The sequence below is a fragment of the Lontra canadensis genome, unplaced genomic scaffold (genome assembly GCF_010015895.1).
Source record: "Lontra canadensis isolate GAN:19392208 unplaced genomic scaffold, GSC_riverotter_1.0 scaffold98, whole genome shotgun sequence".
NCBI classification, from domain to species: Eukaryota; Metazoa; Chordata; class Mammalia; order Carnivora; family Mustelidae; genus Lontra; species Lontra canadensis.
This window is the reverse complement of record NW_022631092.1, coordinates 6,913,979-6,932,457: the sequence shown is the minus strand read 5'-3', so window position 1 is coordinate 6,932,457 and position 18,479 is coordinate 6,913,979. Positions and strand designations below refer to the sequence as shown.

General features: G+C 55.4%; 1 protein-coding gene across 1 annotated transcript in view; it reads left to right on the top strand.

The window, feature by feature from the left end:
* The first annotated feature begins 693 nt into the window (after positions 1–693).
* The window catches only part of LTBP2 (latent transforming growth factor beta binding protein 2), a 101,255-nt gene continuing 83,469 nt past the window's right edge, over positions 694–18,479 (top strand). The window contains exons 1-2 of the mRNA XM_032837528.1: positions 694–1,495; positions 8,103–8,173. Coding sequence (XP_032693419.1) covers positions 1,002–1,495; positions 8,103–8,173 — 565 coding nt within the window. The 5' untranslated portion in view covers positions 694–1,001. The remainder of the gene's footprint in view (positions 1,496–8,102; positions 8,174–18,479) is intronic.

The following is an 18,479-nucleotide window of genomic DNA, read 5'->3' as shown; positions in this document are numbered from 1 at the left end:
CAAAGGCGGTCTCTCTTCCAGGATCCGCCATCGCCGCCCCAGGCCTCTCTTGGACCCTGACGCAGCAGGAAAAGGATTAAGATCTAGGAGCGCAGGCGGCGGGCGGCGGCTGCAAGGTGGCCGAGGACGCTGCATGCTCCACTAGAGGGCGCCCCCACCCCCGGCGATCTTCCAGGCTGACGCACCCTGCGGCGGTGAGGGGGAGGCGAGCTCCCCGCGCTGCCCCCCGCGGCCCGGCGGTGCCCCGCACGCGCCGACCCCAGAGCGGGCACCCCTAGTGGCCCCGGCGGGAAGCGAAGGGGCGGGGCTCCGTCCCTGGGGCCCGGCTCTGTCTTGCGGATCTTGATACCTCTCCTGGCCTCCTTGAGACCTTCGAGGCTGCAGCCTTGGTCACGCAACCGGGAGTTTGTCCCAGAGGCCAAGGGCAGGAGATGAGTCCGGGGCAGGTCAGCAGTTCGAGCTTAACTAGGACGAGAGACAGGTGACCAGGTGCCCCCGTCCCGGCGGGCACCGTCTCCCCTGCCAGCCGTCGGGTCCGCCCCGAGCTGCCCCCAGCTCCTCACGGGTTAACCCCCCTTCGCCGCCCGCTCGCTTCCCGGTGCCAAAGTGGGTGTTGCTGGAATTTCTCTCCCCCTCTCCCGTAATGAGGGGGCTGAGCTGTCCCTCCGAGGAGGGGGCATGGTGTAGATAAAAGAGACGAAAAACAGGGGGAGGTTTCCAAAAATAAAAGCGTCCGGCTCCCCTTCAGAAGGCTGCAGAGACTGGAGAAGGCGCGAAGGTGCAGCGGCGGTGCGCGCCCGGCTGGAGACCAGCGAACGCCAGACTCGGGGCGCGCAGCCGGGGGACCGCTCACGCCGCCCAGCCCTTGCCCGGGGAAGGCTGGCTGGGAGCCCCTAAACCGGGAGAAGCGGGCCGCCCGCCGGGGAGCAGAGCGCGGCCGCCGCAAGCTCCCGGGGCAGTTCTCCCACCCCGCTCGCGGCTCTCCAATCGCCCCCGGAGCCATGAGGCCCCCGACCACCCACCGCTGCCCCGGGCGCGCCCTACAGAACCCATGCGCGGGCTTCCTGGCCCTCACCCTGGCTCTCTTCGTGGGCATGGGCCATGCTCAGAGGGACCCGGTGGGAAGATACGAATTGGCTGGCAGGGACGCGAACCGGCTGCGGCGCCCCGGGGGCAGTCACCCCGCAGCGACTGCAGCCAAGGTGTACAGTCTGTTCCGAGAGCAGGACGCGCCAGTCCCGGGCTTGCCGCCCACGGAGCGGGCCCAGCCCGGCTGGGGGAGCCCCCGGAGGCCCGCGGACGCTCTGGCTAGGAGGCCGCCTCGCGCGCAGCAGCCGCGGCGAGCCCAGCCACCTGCGCAGACCTGGAGAAGCAGTCCCTCGAGCCAGCAGCAGCCCGCAGCCCGCACCCGGGCCGCCCCGGCTCTCCCGCGCCTGGGAACCCTCCAGCGGCCCGGGGCTGCGCCCCCAACCCCACCTCGAGGGCGGCTTACGGGGTGAGCACTGCAGAGGAAAGCCTGGGGGTCAGGGCGGGGTGGGGAGTGCGGAGGGAGCGAGGGCGGGTCTCCATGTGCTCATTAGTGGAGGGATGTGCAGGCGAGAGGAGAGGGCCCCGGGCTCATGCCTTTGGTTCCTCCGGGACCAAGGCGGCCTCAGGACTGCAAGGAAAAGCACCGGGGTCCCCAAGCTGAGGCTGGGAGATCTGACCCACTTTTCAAGAGTTGAGGGCAAAGAGAAACACCATCCTCACCCTTTCGTACCAGCTCGCCGAGACCTGACGTTAGATCCTTTCCCAAGGCGCCGTGCTTTGGGCTGCCCTCCGCTAACCCGCGCCCGCAGACTCCCGCCCGCAACGCTGCGGGGATCCAAGAGGGAACCCCGAGGGGGCAGCGGGGTGGGCGTTCCTGTCGCCTGAGGCCCCCAAACGGTTGAACGGGCTCAGAGCGCAGGTAGGTGGACGTCGGGGCTCCGGAGTGCCAAGGCAGATGTGTCTCCGGGAAGGGGGCTGGCAGCGAATCCTGAACCTGGCTACATGTATACGAGCTGGGACGCAGGTCGGGCTGGGCCCGCGCGAGGCTGCTCGTGGGAGGGGGAATGGGCCGGAAGCCCGCTCGCGCTGTAGCTGTGGCACAGTGGGTCGGTAGGAGAGTGGGTCTGTGTGTGCGCCTGTGCAGCTAGGTGTCAGCGCGACTGGCGCAATCTGCAGGGGGACTGTCTCCCAGCCCGGCGATTTGCTTCCCCCCACCCAGCACCCTTGCTGCCCGCTGGGGGCGCCCTTGCAGCGTCGGGAAGCTCAGAGACAACCCCCATACCCAGTCGGGGATCCCCATGGCTGAAAGGCACTTGGCCTTGTCTGGGTATGCCATGTGTCTCCAGAATGGCGAGCAAAGGGAGCCCGGGGCGTGCGGCTGCAGGAGGGCAGGATGGGAAAGGCTGGGAAGGGCTCTGGCAGCCCTTTATGGCCTGGGCCCAGTTTTCCAGTTGATTTTAGTCCCAGTGCACATCAAGGACCCTAGTACCCTCAGCTCTACCCTGGAGGACGGTGCACCTGGTGGCCTTCTGCTCCAGGTTTTCCGTGGGTGCTGAACTCTTCCTGTTTCCTCAGGATTGCCTCCCTTCATTCAGATCTCTGCTCAGACAGGTCTGCTCGGACCACTTCTGCCCCATCCTCTCTCCCTTCACACGCTTTACCTGTCTGCATTTCTGGTCTGGTCTCCCAGCCCACACCAATGTCAATTCTACAAGAACAGAGGCTTTGTTTTTTGTATTGTTATGTTACTAGTGCCTAGAACAGCACCTGCATACAGTCGATGCTCCTTAAGTATCCTTTAAGCAAGTGAGTGAATTCCCTGCTGCCCCAGGAAGGCCCCGCTTAAAGCAGGCAGAGAGCAGACCCTCGCACTGCCAAGCTGCTTACACACAGGATTGGTCAACAGGTGTTAATGGAGCACGGGCTTTGTTTCCGTTTTTTCCTTTCCTGACATGTGCAAGTGAATGCGTGCTTCCTAAGAGCAAGTGTGCAGAACCTGGGACAGGGAATGGGGGTTCAGAGACAGAGGCATTGCTCCTGCCAAGAGAGCAGCTCCATAACTTCACATGGAGTTGGGAAGATGAACAGATATGTACCAGTGAACGTGCTTACTAGTAATGGCAGCTTCCTGTTAAGCATAAGGAAATGGGACAGTTATGGCTGAGGAGCTGGAGCCCCTTGGGCTCGATGGGCAGTATGCGGGGAAGCAAGAGGAAGCAAGTGGCGGGACTTGGGTCCCAGGCGCAGCACTGCCCAAGGATGAGGGCTTCTCGTTGTTGGCACTGGCCTAGGGGCAGGACGGCAGCCCGGTGTAGCGAAGCCACTGGCGTGATGCTGGAGGCATAGGTTGGGCAGATTGTGGAGGAGCTTACAGCATAGGCATTTAGGTGTAAGCTGGAGGAAGGTAGAATAGTGGAGGCTGGGAGTGGAAGGGTGCACTATTAGAAGTTGTAAAATGAGGCGGGGATGTGCAAAGCAGATTGTCACCACAATAAAGCTGGTATGTGTGCACAGGGGTATAAGGACACAGGCTGGGTGCCACCCGTAGGCACCTGTCATACACAGGTACACTCATCGAAATCACATGTTTGGCTCCTCCCGCAGATTCTTTTCTGCAGCTTTGATTAAGGGTGGGTTCCTCTGGCAGTCCACGCAACCACTCCAAGTGAGCCGAGTAGAGTCTTGTCCATCTGCTTCCTCTACGCAGGCCCATTCTGGCTAATGGCTTCTGGCCAGGCGGACCTCTCTGGCAATTGCCTAGTGGGCTGCTCAGGGCCAAGGGCCAAGTGCCGCCTGCTGGTGAAGCTTGGAACTGCAGCACTACTATAAGCGATTGTTCATTCATTCAACAAATACTTGAAAAGCCTCCTGTATGCCAGGGACTTTGCTGGACCATGGAGATACAGCAGAGGCGAACACAGCCAGTATCCTCACAGAACTTGCATGTAATGGGGATTTACTGCACACAACGAAGATTTATTAATCATGGGCCAGGCACAGTGCTGGTGTGTGGGATACGTAGTAACCACAGCAGACACAGATCCTGCACTCATGGAATTTATGGTCCACAGGGGACTTTTTTTTTTTTTTTAAGATTTTATTTATTTGTCAGAGAGAGAGAGTACACACAAGCAGGCAGAGAGGCAGGCAGAGAGAGAGGAGGAAGCAGGCTCCCTGCCAAGCAAGGAGCCCGATGCGGGACTCGATACCAGGACCCCAGGATCATGACCTGAGCCGAAGGCAGCGGCTTAACCAACTGAGCCACCCAGGCGTCCCATCCACGGGGGACTTTTAAAGCCATTGTTTCACAGTATTCAGTCTTTCTTGAACTAACCTCACAGCCTAATACTTTCATATTTTCCTTGATCTTTTCCCTCTTGTTCTATTATTTTTTTAAAATTTATACATGTAAAAATAGCAGGATTTCATATTTTATCTATTTTAAAGTATTTTATATTATGAGGTTTTGTACAAACATATAAAAAAGTATTGTAAATAATATAACTAACAATCCAGAATTCTTCAAACCTTAATATTTTGGCATATTTTGCTTTTGATTTTTTTAGTTGAAAATCCCTCCATAAAGTTGCCTCTCTCTTCCCAGAGTTAACCGCTGCCCTGAATTTATTCATCATTCCAAAGTATGTTTTTACACTATGACTACAGATGCATGCCTCCATAAAATACACAATATTGCTTTGCATATTTTAAACTCAGATAAGTGATACCATACTCTGTCATCCTCCTACAATTTGCTTTCTCCCCTCCTCATTAGATTTTTGAGTTTAGCCATGTTAATATAATCAGCCCACATTTATTCATTTTAACTGTGGTATATTATGCCACTGTCTGAATATACCACAGTTTATCTACCCTCCTGTTTTTGAACATTTAGATGATTTGCTTTTTGTTGTTGTTTGCTATTGCAAACAGTGCTCGACTCCTTTTTATACAGAAATAAATTTATTTTTCAAGGACACTTTGTAACACTATCATAGTTGAAAATAGTACCACTTGTAATAAAAAGAAGGTAATTGTAGGAAAATTGAAATGAGAAGAAAATGTCCTCAAATTCTAGTCAGACACCCCTATCTTAGGAAGCTCAACGGTGTAGTGTATTCTTCTTCTGGAAAAGGGAGACTGGCATGTGTTGGGGGAAGGACCTGGCATGGCGACCCAACCTCAGACAGATTTTTTTTTTTTTTTTTTGACTGATCTAATCAGGCTAGAAAGATCACTGAAAAGGAGATTGCTTTCTCACCATGTGACTCACAGTGCTGAATGCTGTGGTTGTGGAAACCTAAAACCCCGTTTCCTAGCCTGGGTGTGGCTCATCCATTATTTGGGAAACAGTGGATTAAGTGAAACAAAGTAGTATTAAATGTATACCACGTGTCAGGCATTGTGTTAGATACAAAGAGGAATAAGAAAGAATTCTCAAGATAGTCAGGATGGGGACACATAGGACCAGTAACCTGGGACTGTTGGCACTAAATGATTGCAGTGGATGGGGGATGGGGAAGGCAGAGGATAGATCAGGGGAGGTTTTCACAAAGGAGGTAACATTGGGTCTGGAAATCTTGGAGTACACAAAGGATTTCAATCTGCAAAGAGAGGGAAGGCATTCTAGGCAGAAAGCAGTTTAAGCAAAGGCATCCTATGTGGTGCCTTCACAGGACAACACATTCTGTAACCTTGGAAGATCATAGCCTTGGTTGTGGAAGGTTGTGGAGACAGGGACAGGGGAACGGGACAGTTGGACTGCACAGGCAGGTGGGGGCCTGGCCAGCTTCACAGAGGACAATGGAGGACAGTTAGGAGAGGCCGTTAACAAAGGACCAGTAGGATCACATAGGTCCGAGGTGGACCAGCAGCTCTTCCAGGCTGTTAGCCAGATGTGTTCCCAAGGGTTGGACAGTGATGCTGGCTCCCGAGCTGATATTTGCTGTGAGGTGTCACCTGGAAGGTTGGGCTCATATGATCTCATGGTGGTGTTCCATGGAGTCAGAACCATTGAGTCGGGTATGCCCCAGCTAGTCAATTTCACTTGCTCTCTCCAGCTAGCCAGAGCCTGCTGAATGGTCATCTTCCACCTCCTGGGCCTCTGCAAAAGATTCTAATATTGGCCTCGAAAGAACTCTCCTGAATCCTTCTCGAGTGCTCTTCCAGCCCCAGCCTGGCTGCTCCTGCCTAGCCGCCTTTGATTACAACCAGGTTCCTGAGAGCCCTGAGGGCTCTACCACTGGCAGGCGGGAGGCCAGCTGCCGCCTCCTCTAGTTAGCTACAAAGCTGTCCTGAGGGCATCTGGGGTGACAGCTGGCTCAGGGGGCCTCCTTGGGCTGGGCTCCACGCCATGACCTTCCAGCCAAGTGGGCCCCTCTGTCTGTGCTATCTGGGAGCTAAAAGACCCTAGTTCTTAGAAAACTCCCAGGGATGCAGTCTGTTTCCTTTTGAAGACCTCCTAAGCCTCTAAGAGGACTTGTCACCACCACAAGGGGTAGTGACTTACAGAGGTGTGGGTAGTATACACACACCTTCCTCCAGTGTGCACACACAGAAATCCCAACTATGAGGACCAGCCCCTTCCTCAGAACCTGGTGAGTTGGGCCCTGATGGTGAGGAGGCTGTCAGAGAGCCAGGAAGCTGCGGAAGGCAGCGGGCCAGAGAGGCTTTGAGGTGGCTGGTGGTGGCCCAGCTTTTGGCTGGGAGGATATTCCGGGAGCTCCCTGGGAGGCAGCTCCCCACAACTTTGGGCCACAGGGCTAGAAATGGGCTTCAGCTTTTCCAAGCTACAGGAATTTATTTTGAATGTTTTGTAAGGCTCCAAAAACCACACAAGTTTTGGGGTCCACTCAAATGTCAAACTCGTAAACAAGACCAGATGCTCCCTCTTCGGTCCACAGGGGTCAGAGGAGTGGCCCCCCTCTCTGCACACTGATGTTCCAGCTCATTCTCTGCTGCCCACTCAGCCTGATTCAGTGAGTGCTCCGTAGACAATTTCTGGTGGTAATAGTGGGGTCCACACAGCCAGGGCCAGGCCCGGGCCCTCAGAAGCCTTCCCCAGAGAGGACCCTTTTAGAGAAGTCACCCAGGTCCAGGCATGTGTGTCTCTAGTTGGAAAGGAGGGGCTGGCGAAAGCTGCTGGTGTTACAGGGGCCTCACCACACATCTGAAAACAAAGTCTGGGTGAGTTGGGCGAGTACCCCAGCAGTTCCTACCGACCAGTGTCTCCTGTGGGGCCCGTAGTGCCAGGACCAGGGAGCAGCTGGGGAAGGGCTGTCCCCATAAGGTACGTTCCATTCGCCTGCCCAGAGTGTGCTCCCTGTGCACAGCTTAACCCAAGTCCCCAGTTTCATCCTCCTGCCAGCCCGTCACCTTAAGCCCCTCTTAGATAGAAATTCTCCAACCCCGGCTCCCTCTGTCTCCCCTGCCCCATGCACCAGCTTGCCCAAGTGCAAGGCTCCTCCCAAGGACATCTGTGGGCAGGTGACGCACATGCGCATTTTCCAGCTTCCCTTCGAGAGTCAGCGTTTGTGGGGCAAAGGCCCACCGTGTGTATTTTTTGGTGAGGGGCGGAGTAGGGCTGGAGCATGACTTAGAGATGGGACAATTCAGGTTCGGACCCAACTTTGGCATTTACTCATTGTCGAGCCTCGGCCGGTCACTGAACGTCTCTGAACTTGCTTTTTTCATCATCTGCGTCATCACTGTCATTAATTGGCCCAGGGAGTGTCTTCTCTGTGTTAGGCATTCTCTCTCTCTCTCTCTCTCTCTCTCTCATTTATTCATGACAGCAACCCAGCTAGGCAGGTGTTATTCCCCCCATCATACTGATGGAGGGAGTGAGGTTGCGCTAGATCACGCAGAAAATAGCAATCAGGACTCAGTGTGAGATCTGCGGGATTGCAAAGTTCTTGCCCCGGGGGGCCACGTGGACGCCCTAGAGCAGGTCTGGCCAGCATGGCAGTGTTCCCCGTGGCCCTGCCCGTAGAGGGTGGGACCGTCCCAAGGGGCTCTCGGAATAGGACTTCTCTGAGTACCCTTGTGCTGACCTGGTTTTGCTGACCCCACAGGAGGAATGTCTGCGGGGGACAGTGCTGCCCGGGATGGACGACAGCAAACAGCACCAACCACTGTATCAAACGTGAGTGCCTCTGCCCCATCCACCCTTTTCTGCCCCTCTCCCTCGAGACTGGCCAGTTCCAGGGACTTCGGAACCTGGAGCAAAGGTGTCTTCTCCGTCTGCCTCTCCAGAATGGAGGCAATGGGTGGTGGAAGAGAGAAATATAAAAGGCATCCAGCTGAAAACGACTTTCAGACAAAATTCCCCACTCGTGTTTTCAAAGCTTCCTGCATTCTTGTCCTGCTGCCCCACTGTGTTGGTGCCCCGCTTGCCCTGGCCATGGGGGCCCTTGGGCGCACACGCACCCCTGTGATCTGCAGCACAGACCTGACCCCAGAACCTCGATTCTAGGGGCAGCATTCATGTTGCGTGCTGTGGGAACGCCCCCCTGCCCTGGCTCCCGGCCCTGCCAGTCCTGGCCTCCATCAGGCCTCCTGCTGGCACGAGGCTCTCAGAGGAGGCTCCGATCCCATGTCTGGAGCAGTCTTCCTCCCTCCTGGCTGGCAAAGGGAAAGTCATCATCGTAGCTCTGTAGAAGGCAAGGGCGCAAGGCAGGAAGAGCCTAGGCCTCCAAGCTCAAGCCTCTGCTCAGCGTACAGAGGCTGTGACAGCAAGAGCTGAGGCCTCCGCGGCCTCACTTTGTGCCAGGTACACTTTACAAGGCCTGAGGGGCAGGGACGACCACTATCCATTGGGTAAAGAAGGAAACTGAGGCACGGGTGGGTTACTTGTTCAAGGTCACATGGACTGGAAATGGCAGGATTTGAACTCAGGTAACCTGACTCCAGGGTCCCTCTTCTTAATCATTAGCCCCTGCGGCCAGATAGCTCATCTGACCTGCTCTTGCCGGGGCTCACTTTCTACACCTGTGAGCTGGGACGGCCGCCCCCTCTAGCTCACAGCTGACGTCGGCTCTGTGCCCACCGCTGTGCTGAGCTCCTCACATACGTTACCTTTATCGAGCCTCTCAATAACCCTCTGGAGTGGGCATTTAGTGACCATTCCCGCGTACAGACGAGGAAGCAGAGTCTTGGGTTGACTGGGACCACGGCCAAGGTAACGCTCCTCCGAGGCCTGGAGCTGGGGCTCAATCCAGGCAGCTTGACTTCGGAGCCCCACATTCTTTTCTGTGTGGGTTCGTTCCCTCCCAACCCCAGCTGAGAGTGGTGCTTTCTAGACTTTGGAGTCCTCACAGGTGAAATCAGGTATTGGATCTCTCTCCTTCACACGCTAGGCTCCTCTGGAGGTCTTGTCAGCTGCCCAGGCCTTTATGGCTGGCCCAGGAGACCCGCCTGACTGCCCCCTGCCGCTACCTTCTGCCAGGCCCTAAGCCTGGCTGCAAGGACTCAGTCTCGCCAGAGCCCCTTCCTGCCCAGCGACAAGCCCCAGGCCCCATTCAGTGTGAGGGCTTCGCGGCTAATGGCCTGGGTCTATGACAAAGCCTGCAGTGTTCGCAGCCCTGAGGCAGGCCCTCAGCTCTGATTCTGAGGCCTCCCGAGAGGGGGTGGGAGGGACACGATGGGGATGCTTCTGTTTCTGTGAAGATGGAGAAGCTCGATCACCCGGCTCTTGGTTCTGTTTCAAACCCGGGGCCCTGACCCTCTCCCCGCCTGATGGTGAGGCTCAGGCACAATCCTGGGTCTCTCGAAGGGTCCCCAGGTAGAGAAACCAAAACCCCCAACTCAAAAACAAACAGCAAAGCAGATCTTTCCCCTGAAAATTCTTTCCTTTTCAGGGAGCCTGGATGAGTGGGGCTCTCTGAGGACAGGCCCTCTGTGGCTGGTGGCAGAGATGGGGGAAGACACCCATCCTTCAAGGTTACAAAGATGAAGACAGTGTGGCTCGGGTGGCTTGCTGAAGGTCACAGACTTGTCGGAGGAGGATCAGAGACTCAAAATCAGCAGTAATCCTGGGCAGAGAAGCCAGGGATGTGGGTAGCCAGGGGTTCGTGCTCAGCGGAAGCTCTGAGATTGGGTGCTGGAACCTGGGCACGGGTGTCTTTTTAAAGCACCCCAGGCAATTCTAGCGGGGCCTGAAGACCACTGTGCAGAGTTGGGTCAGTCATAAGATCTGCCTTGGGCGTCCTAACTCAAATCTGGACGTTCCCCATGAATCCTCTAGGATCTTATTGAAAGTGCAGAGTCTGGGGTGCCTGGGTGGCTCCGTCGGTGAAGCGTCTGCCTTCAGCTCAGGTCATGATCCCAGGGTCCTGGGATTGAGTCCCGCATCAGGCTCTTTGCTGGGGCGGGAGGCTGCTTCTCCCTCTGCCTGCCGCTCCCCCTGCTTGTGTCCTCGCTCGCTCTCTCTCTCTGACAAATAAACAAATCAAATCTTTAACAAATTAGAAAAAAAAAAAATAAAGTGCAGATTCTGCTTCAGCAGGTCTGGGGCTCCCTGGAGAGTCTGAGTTTCTAACAAGTTCCCAGGGGCTGCTGCCGCTGCCGCTTGTGGGTCAAGGACAACCCTTTGAGAAGCAGAGCCTTGGGGCGCTCTGGAGGACCTGGGAGGGATTTGGGGTGGGAGATGGGGAGCAGGGTTGGTAGGTTCTAGTGAGCTTGGCAGAGAGGGCAGCTGAGATAGGAGCTGAAGCCAGAGCCGGGCGGATTCGGAGGGGGCGGGTCCCTCCCCAGCTGCCTGAGGGCTCTGGGCCTGGGCCCCACTCCTGCCCGCCAGTGTAGGAGGTTCTCAGTTTCCTAACTTGTTCATGACTTTCCTGTGGTAGTGTCTGCCAGAGTGGAGTTTTGACACTGGAAATTCAAGGTTGGGTGAGTCTGCACATTGTCAGAAGCAACGTGTGTGTGTGTGTGTGTGTGGACCCTTGTGCCCCAGCCGGGGGCTGCTGGAGCGTGCTACCAAATCCTGCTCCGGTCTGGGGGTCCTCAGCCCCCCTATTTCTCTCCCGGTCCTCTCGCCCTGCTATTCCCCCAGTCATCCCCCCTGACCCTGGCATGCAGCCCGGCAGCCGTCCTGGAGGAGTTGCCAGTGGGCATCTCTTTCCCACTTGAAGTTGGCTTGCCCGCGGAAGGGCTGTGTGCTCATTAGCTGGGCCCTCTGCTGTTTGCTTGTTGCTATTTTGCTGCTAAAGAGCCTAACGAGAACCACGTGGGCGGTGGGGTGTTGGCTCTGTAGAATGTGGGGCTTTTGGCTCCACACCCCGTCAGCTGGCTCTCCTGCTTCCCCCCGTGGTTAGCATCTTCCTCTCCCCTCCCCACAGCTGCCCTCCCAGCTGGAGCCAAGAGTGCCAAGGCTGGGGAAGGCTCGGGGCTCTTTCCCAGCACTTTTACACGTGTGGGGTGCCTCCTTGGCCAGCAGGAGAGGCGGGCTGACGAGGAGGGCTGTGTGACCTACCCCCACTGCCAAGAATGAAGTCTCGTCCCAGAATTGTGAGGAGACTCAGTCTGTCCCCGGGTCTCTGCCAGAAATCTGTGGATCTGACCCACTACTCATATAGTGTGCCCCCTGGGGCCCGTGGCCGCCTCTTAGCTCCTCTCACAGAGTCCTTGGTTGCTGTGACCTATCAGTCCATCTTCCTGGCAGGCCCCTTCCTTCGTCCCTGTCTGGTCCCTGGACCTCGGGGAACCACTGCCTCTGCGGACCGCCATTGTTGGAACCCCAGCTCCTCACTCCACCTAGGCGAGGTCAGAAGTGGGGCTGTCATCTCTTCCTGTGGTCGTAGCATCTGCCTTCCCTTCTGTGGCCTTGCCAGCTCTGCCACGGGGTTTATGTGTTTATGAAGTCCTGAAGTCCTTCCTGAGGGGGAGCTCTGGAGAGTGTGGGCTGACTGGATCCTGTTTATAGTTAGGACTTTTGGGAGCCTGTCCAGCCTTCCCAGACTGGCTCACCCCCATGGCCACCCCAACACACACACACACACACACACACACACGCTTCGGGGGCTTCTGAAGGCTTGCACTGGGAAAGAAGATTTGAAGAATTCTTTGATTGCTCATCTTTTCTCGGCCTAGATGCGCAGAGGCTATTCTGGGCAGGGCAGAGGGAATCCTGCAGTTGCTGTGGTGGGGAGAAGGAAGCGGGGGGCGGGAGGAGGGGAGTTACCCCACCATCACCACCACCAAGTGAGAAGGCTCCAGGTTAAGAGTATGTGCTTTGGATTCTGGTGCCAAGTCCAAGGAGTTGTGGATCTGAATCCCAGCTCCGTGTCTTCAAGCAAGTGACTGGCTTTCTTCTAGAGCCTCATCCAGAAAATGGGTATAACCATCTATACAGTGTTGTTTTTGAGGATTAATAATAACACTGTAGCTATTACCATGGGTTGGGTCCTATTCAAAGGACTTGATATTACTAATTTTTAATCCTCACAATCCTCTAAACTACATTTGATCTTTCTCCCCCATTTACGAATGAGGTTTGTCCAAGTCACGCCTCCAGGAAGTCAACAGAGCCTGGATGTGAATCCAGGGAGCCTGGCTCTGGAGTCCCGGGCTCACGCTCCCGGTTCAGGGGCAAGTCTGTGTAGAGAGCCTGGCACTTGGTAAGTTTAGCTGTCATCTTCATCCACGTCCAGGAGACGGTCCTGACTACCTGGGTTTAAATGCAAGCTCCACCACTTAGCTATGTGGCCCTGGGCAAGATGCTTACGCTCTCTGTGCCTCAGTTTCCTCACCTGTAAAATGCGCCTGGTGTTAGTCTCTACCTCACAGAGTTGTAAGAGACAAATGAGATAACTCAGGTTAGATGTTTAGTTCAAGGTCTGGCAATGCTGTCTGTGCTCCGTACAAGTTTGGTCTTGATGCTGCGGGAAGGGGCTGTATTACATGGCCCTGGGCACGCAGCAGTGGCAGGTGCTCGTTGGACACAAGGGAAACAGTAAGCACGTACTCCATAATGCAGGGCCTATCCCAGGACTATGCCGAGAGGTCCCATTTTGCCGCCTCACTTCTATCAGCCCTTCCAGAAAACTCGGGAGATCCTGGAGTGGGCCTTGTTACCTGTCCCTGCCTCCTTGGTCCAGAGCCTCTGTGTGCATGGTGGCTCTTGGTCTGGTCTACGTCTCAGTGCAATGAAGACCCCCTTCCCCCTAATGTGGCCCCACCCATCCCATCTCTGTAATGACTCCAGCTCACTGGGCAAAACTATGGCCAGGGGGGTAAGAGCCCCAACTTTGGAGCCAGACCCCTTGTGTTCAAGCCCTCTCTCTATCACTTAATAGTATGGTGATCTCAGGCAAGCTGCTTGGCTGCTCTCAGCCTCGGTACCTCTATATGCTGAATGGGGATAAGAATTAGCACCCATCGTTGTTATAAGAAAGAAGAGAAGCCATACATGTAAAGAAGTCAGCCCAGGGCCTCACAGTGGTAAATGCTGAGCAAATGTTAGGGATCCCATAGCAGGGGTGGGATCTTCACCGACTGGTCAGGAACGGCCAGGAGCCAGAGTCTGGAGCCTCCGTGCTGCTTGTCTCTGGAAGAACCATCCCATGAGACTCCGTAGTCCGCAGGCAGTGGAGGAGAGCAAGGTGAGAGGCGGCTAAGGGGGACAATCACGTGACCTCTCTGGAGACCCCCCCCCCAAGACGATGGGTGTAGTCCTAGCAAGAGACCATCATCTCTCTCCCCACCACGGCAGGTAGCTGTGACTCTCCTGGCCAGCAGGCACATGCCCCCAAGGCTCTTTGCTCAAAGAAGCATTTAGGAGATGTTCTTATCCAGGGATCCTGAAGCCAGGTGCTGTGTCCTGTGGACACCAGGGGAGTGTCCTACTTGGCAAATGTTCGGTAAAGGACTGAGAAGGTACAAGATCATGTGGGTGGCCTGGTAGTTTCCTTCCTCCATCCCCAGCCTCCTCTTCTTGCCTCCTTAGCTGATATCTCCCTTTCAACCCAACATCTTCATGTTGGGCTTCTCCAAGACTCTGCAGATCTCCCAAATCTCCCACGTGAAGAGGGGGGCCATGGGAGCCAAGCCAAGCGTTAATTGTCTCTTATTATCGAGCACTAGTAGGCACAATCCACAACAGCAATTGTAGCCATGCTCTGTGCCAGGGACTGCACGAAGCATTTCAACCCCCTTCACCCCGTGACGGGTCATCGTGTGATTCTCTGCTGTGCCCCGCTTCCATGTCCCTGGCTGCTGCTGGTCCTCTACCCAACGACTAAACATTAGGTTTCCCACAACTGTGTCCTGGGTCCTCTTCTTTCTCACCGCACTGCTTCTGAGATGATCCGATGTATCTGATGTATTCCCATGGATGGAAGCCTTCTCTCTGAGCTGAAGACTCCCAGATTTATATATATCTTCAGCCAGACCTCTCCTCTGACCTCCAGCCTCCTTCATCGGGTGCCTACTCTGCATCTATCTGCTCTCAATACTCCCCAGACACCCCTGTCCCCAACTTGTCCAAAACAAGCTCATGGTTTCCTTCCCTCTGTGCCAGCTCCCCTGCCTGGGTGTTACCCAACCTGTTAAAAGGCATCCCCATCTATGAGAATGCTCTGCTGGCCTCAGACGCCCAGGGGCCATCCAGGACACCTTCCTCGCCGGGCTCTTCCTCTTCATTTTACTTCCTAAGTCTCCAGGAGCATGTCTGCTTCTCCCTGCTTCCCCGGCTGCCTCTCCCGTTGAAGGCACCAGCGTGGGCGCCTGGGTGATGGCCACGACCGGCTGCCTGCTCTCCCCACTCTCTGTCTCTCTCTCTACACATCATATCGTGACCCATCTCTGTTCCCTCCTTCCTGCTGCCAGGCGGGCACCCAGCCTCATCTCCCAGAACCTCCTCGCCCACCCAATGCAGCCTGGGTTCCTTGAATACACTTCCCCTGTGTGCTAGGGCAGACTGCTGTTTGCTTTCCCTCCTCTCTTTATGTGACTGGCTCCCTGTCCTCTTTCCCATTCTGTTTCAATTTCCCCTCCTCAGAGGAGCTCCCCTGACCACTTTTTCGGGGCTTCCCCACACCAGCCTTGTTATTCTGGATCCTGACCCCCAAATCTTTCTTCCTCCATAACCCATACCTCCATTTCGGTTCTTCTTACTTGTTTGCTTGTTTTGTGACCATCTCTCTAAGTTGGAAGCTCTATGAAGAAAAGGACAATGTCTGCCTTGCCTTCCATCCTGGGTCAAGAGTAAATGTTGAATGCGTGAGCATGTTCTAAATGACACTGAGGCTCACGGAGGTGAAAGGACTTGCCCACAATCACACAGAATTTAAACAGAGGTCTCTTGGAGCGCAAGGTTGTTCTCTTCTCCGTGCTTTTGTCCCGGCCTTGGTTGAGTTGTGAGCAGGAGTGATGTCTTCCCTCCCTCCTGATCTTCCCGGGCCCCGGGCAAGGATCTGGTACTGACACAGAAGGGCTTGGTGGCTCCAAGTCAGCCACAGAACTGTCTTCCTTGCCCTAGAACTGCCCGCCTAGAAAAGGCTGGTTCCTGGGCTCCTCCCTGATGGAGGCGGCCCTGGGACCCCATCCCATCTTTCTCTAGTCTCCAGAGGCCCCTCTGCCTCTGACACCTCCAAAGCTTTACCTCTTCCCAGACAAGCGCCCCCCCGCCCCCGCCCTGCCGGCCCTTGGGGCTGTGGGGATAGCCGGGTAATTCTTCTGCTTTCAGGCAGGAGCTGGAGACAAATCTGGGCCTCAGCCCTGGGCCAGGAGCCCTGCCCAGTGGTCTCTCCCCTCATGCCTGCCAGAGCCGGTGGGAATTGGGACTGCTCTCTGCCCTTGGCCTCCTGCCCCCGACTGGCCCAGCATTGTGGCATTTGTTAATGCAATTAGCAGGGCGGTCCATGCTGAGGGGCTGGGGGCCAAGGGCTGACTCACACCCCCCCTTCCTCCCCTCTAGCCGCCAAACGGTAGAGGCCCGCTTGGCCTGCCAGACGTCGTCTGCAGAGAGCACAAGAGGGGCCAAGAAACGGCATCTTTCTCTCATTAGAGGCTTTTATGTGAACACAACTGCTATTTTGGAGCCGGGTGCTTGGCTGGCCCCTGAGCCCCGGTGCCGTTTCCAGCCGTCCCGAGCTACAGCCCCAGCACAGCTGTGGCGGGAGCAGGGCGAGTGCTTGAGGACTTGGCTTCTCTCACAGCCTGGGGGCTCAGGGCCGATCTCGGGGCCTGGAGACACGGCCCCTGGGCAAAGCCCATGTACAGAGAGGACGGGTCCGGGTGGATTCCGAAGACACGTGTGTGGGGACAAGACAGGGATTTCCTTGGCCTCCGGGATCTCTGACATCAGGTCCCTTTCTGCAGAAACCAAAGGTCAAGGCAAAACTGCTGAAAGCCTAAGTGGACGCCCCACCCGTGTGAGAGAGTTCCAGGGCTAACCAAAACCTCTGGGGGGAGGCCTAAGGTGGGGTGCTGAAGGCAGGGCTGAGAGAAATACTGAGGGTGAATAGGAGACTGTCCTGTCTGCAAAGGCCTCTGGGTGTGGGAGAGGATAGTCGCCATCCCGAGGGAGGGATCGCTGACTCGGTGGGTAGGGTCTTTGTGTCCCACTGACACAGATTTTAGGAAAGATGGAGATTTCATCTAGGGAGCAGCTGAGCTTCCGGTGTGGGGGTGCTGGGCCCAGAGTCTGATCTGGAGCTAAGGTTCATCTCCCAGATAAGAGGGGAAGGTGCTGGAGGTCTTAGAGGAGGCAGAGGGTTAAGAGACCCATCTTGAAGTCAGTGCCTCATCTAATCGGTCACAGGTGAGGGAGAAGGTGCCTCTGGGCAGTGGGGTGGAGAGGGAACTGGCGGTATCCAGAGCCTGAAAAACAGCCCTGCCCCCCGCACAACAGGGCTGGGTCCACCCCTTTAACCAGGACCTGTACTGACATTGCCTTGCCCTGGGAAAAGTGTGGTGAAAGGGATGTCCAGAGGCCAGTTCGCCTCTGCTGCTGGGAGATGGGAGATAGATGGTGGTTTTTCTTAAAGCTTTGCAGGGCTGTCCAATAGAACTTTCTGGGCTGATGGAAACATTCCTTAGCTTGCTGTTCAACATGGTAGCCATGAGCCCCATGTGGCTAATGTGGCCGAGGAACTGAATTTTACATTTTATTTGATTTTATTCAGTTATGTTTTATTTTTTAAGATTTTTTAATTTATTAGACAGAGAGAGACACAGCAAGAGAGGGAACACAAGCAGGGGGAGTGGGAGAGGGAGAAGCAGGCTCCCCACTGAGCAGGGAGCCCGACGTGGGGCTCGATCCCAGGACCCTAGGATCATGACCCGAGCCGAAGTCAGATGCCTAACGACTGAGCCACCCAGGAGCCCCCAGTTTCATTTTAAATAGACTTCTACAGCTTGTGGCGACAGCATAAGACTGAAGTGTATCACTAGCATTCCCTTTTATAACATTTACAGACATGACTTCTGCAAAATGTCCTAAAATAAGACAATTAAGCACAAAGCATTTGTCCCTATTATGGACAAAGGGCAGTTAAGATCTAAACCCCCAGATGTCAGCAAAAAGAAACCATCAGCACGTTGACATTAACCTAATAGGTAGACAGATACATGACCCAAGCCCAGATTGGCATGACTCGGCACATCCTGATTGCTTAAGAAAGTTCCACAGAAGAGCTTATAAAAACCCCTACACTTAGAAACTCTGAGGGCAACCCTCTCAGGCCCCCTCCCTCTCTGGCAGCTTTCTACTCTTGCTCAATAAATGTTGCTTTGCTCCCCACCAAAAAAACAAACAACAAACAACAAAAAACAAAACTGTAGTGCATCGAAGAGTCTCGGAGAACACAGTGTCCTTCCATAGCCACAATCTCTCTTGCGTCTCACATAACTCTTTAAGGCAGGAATGTTCAACCCCATTTTATAGATAAGATCATGGAGGCAGTGGTTCAAGGTCACATGGTAGGGATGTGCCTGAGCTGGGGTCAAACCAGATCCTTCTGACTCCCAGCGTCATGTTCTTTCTGCTACCAAGTAGCTGATCGCAGAGGCTCTGAGCGGGTGGTGGGAGCAGGCTACACGGTGAGAGCTATTTCCAGAATCCCTCCGGGGCCTGCGCCTTCTGAGTTTGGTCTCCTCCCAGAGGCAGGGGTTTGTGTGGAAAATCTGAGTAAATCTCTGCTGGACTGTTTTGGAGCCGAGTGAAGGTAGAAGGGGCACAGCCAGAAGGTGGGGTGGGGGGGTGGTAGGAGGGAACGATGCCTTCTATTTCTTACTTTCAAAGCAATTTCGGGAGTTTTCTTTTTATTCCCCTCTCTTTTGGCATCCCACTAACTGCCCAAAGCTGAACTCCCAAGGCTGAAACTTTCCACATGTCCAATCCTCAGTGAGGAGGAGAGTGCCAGGAGAGTGTGGAAAAGCCAGGGTTCAGGAGGAGCCCAGCTTATGAATGGCTAAGAGCTGGCATTGGCGAGTGAGCACAGGGAGGCCAG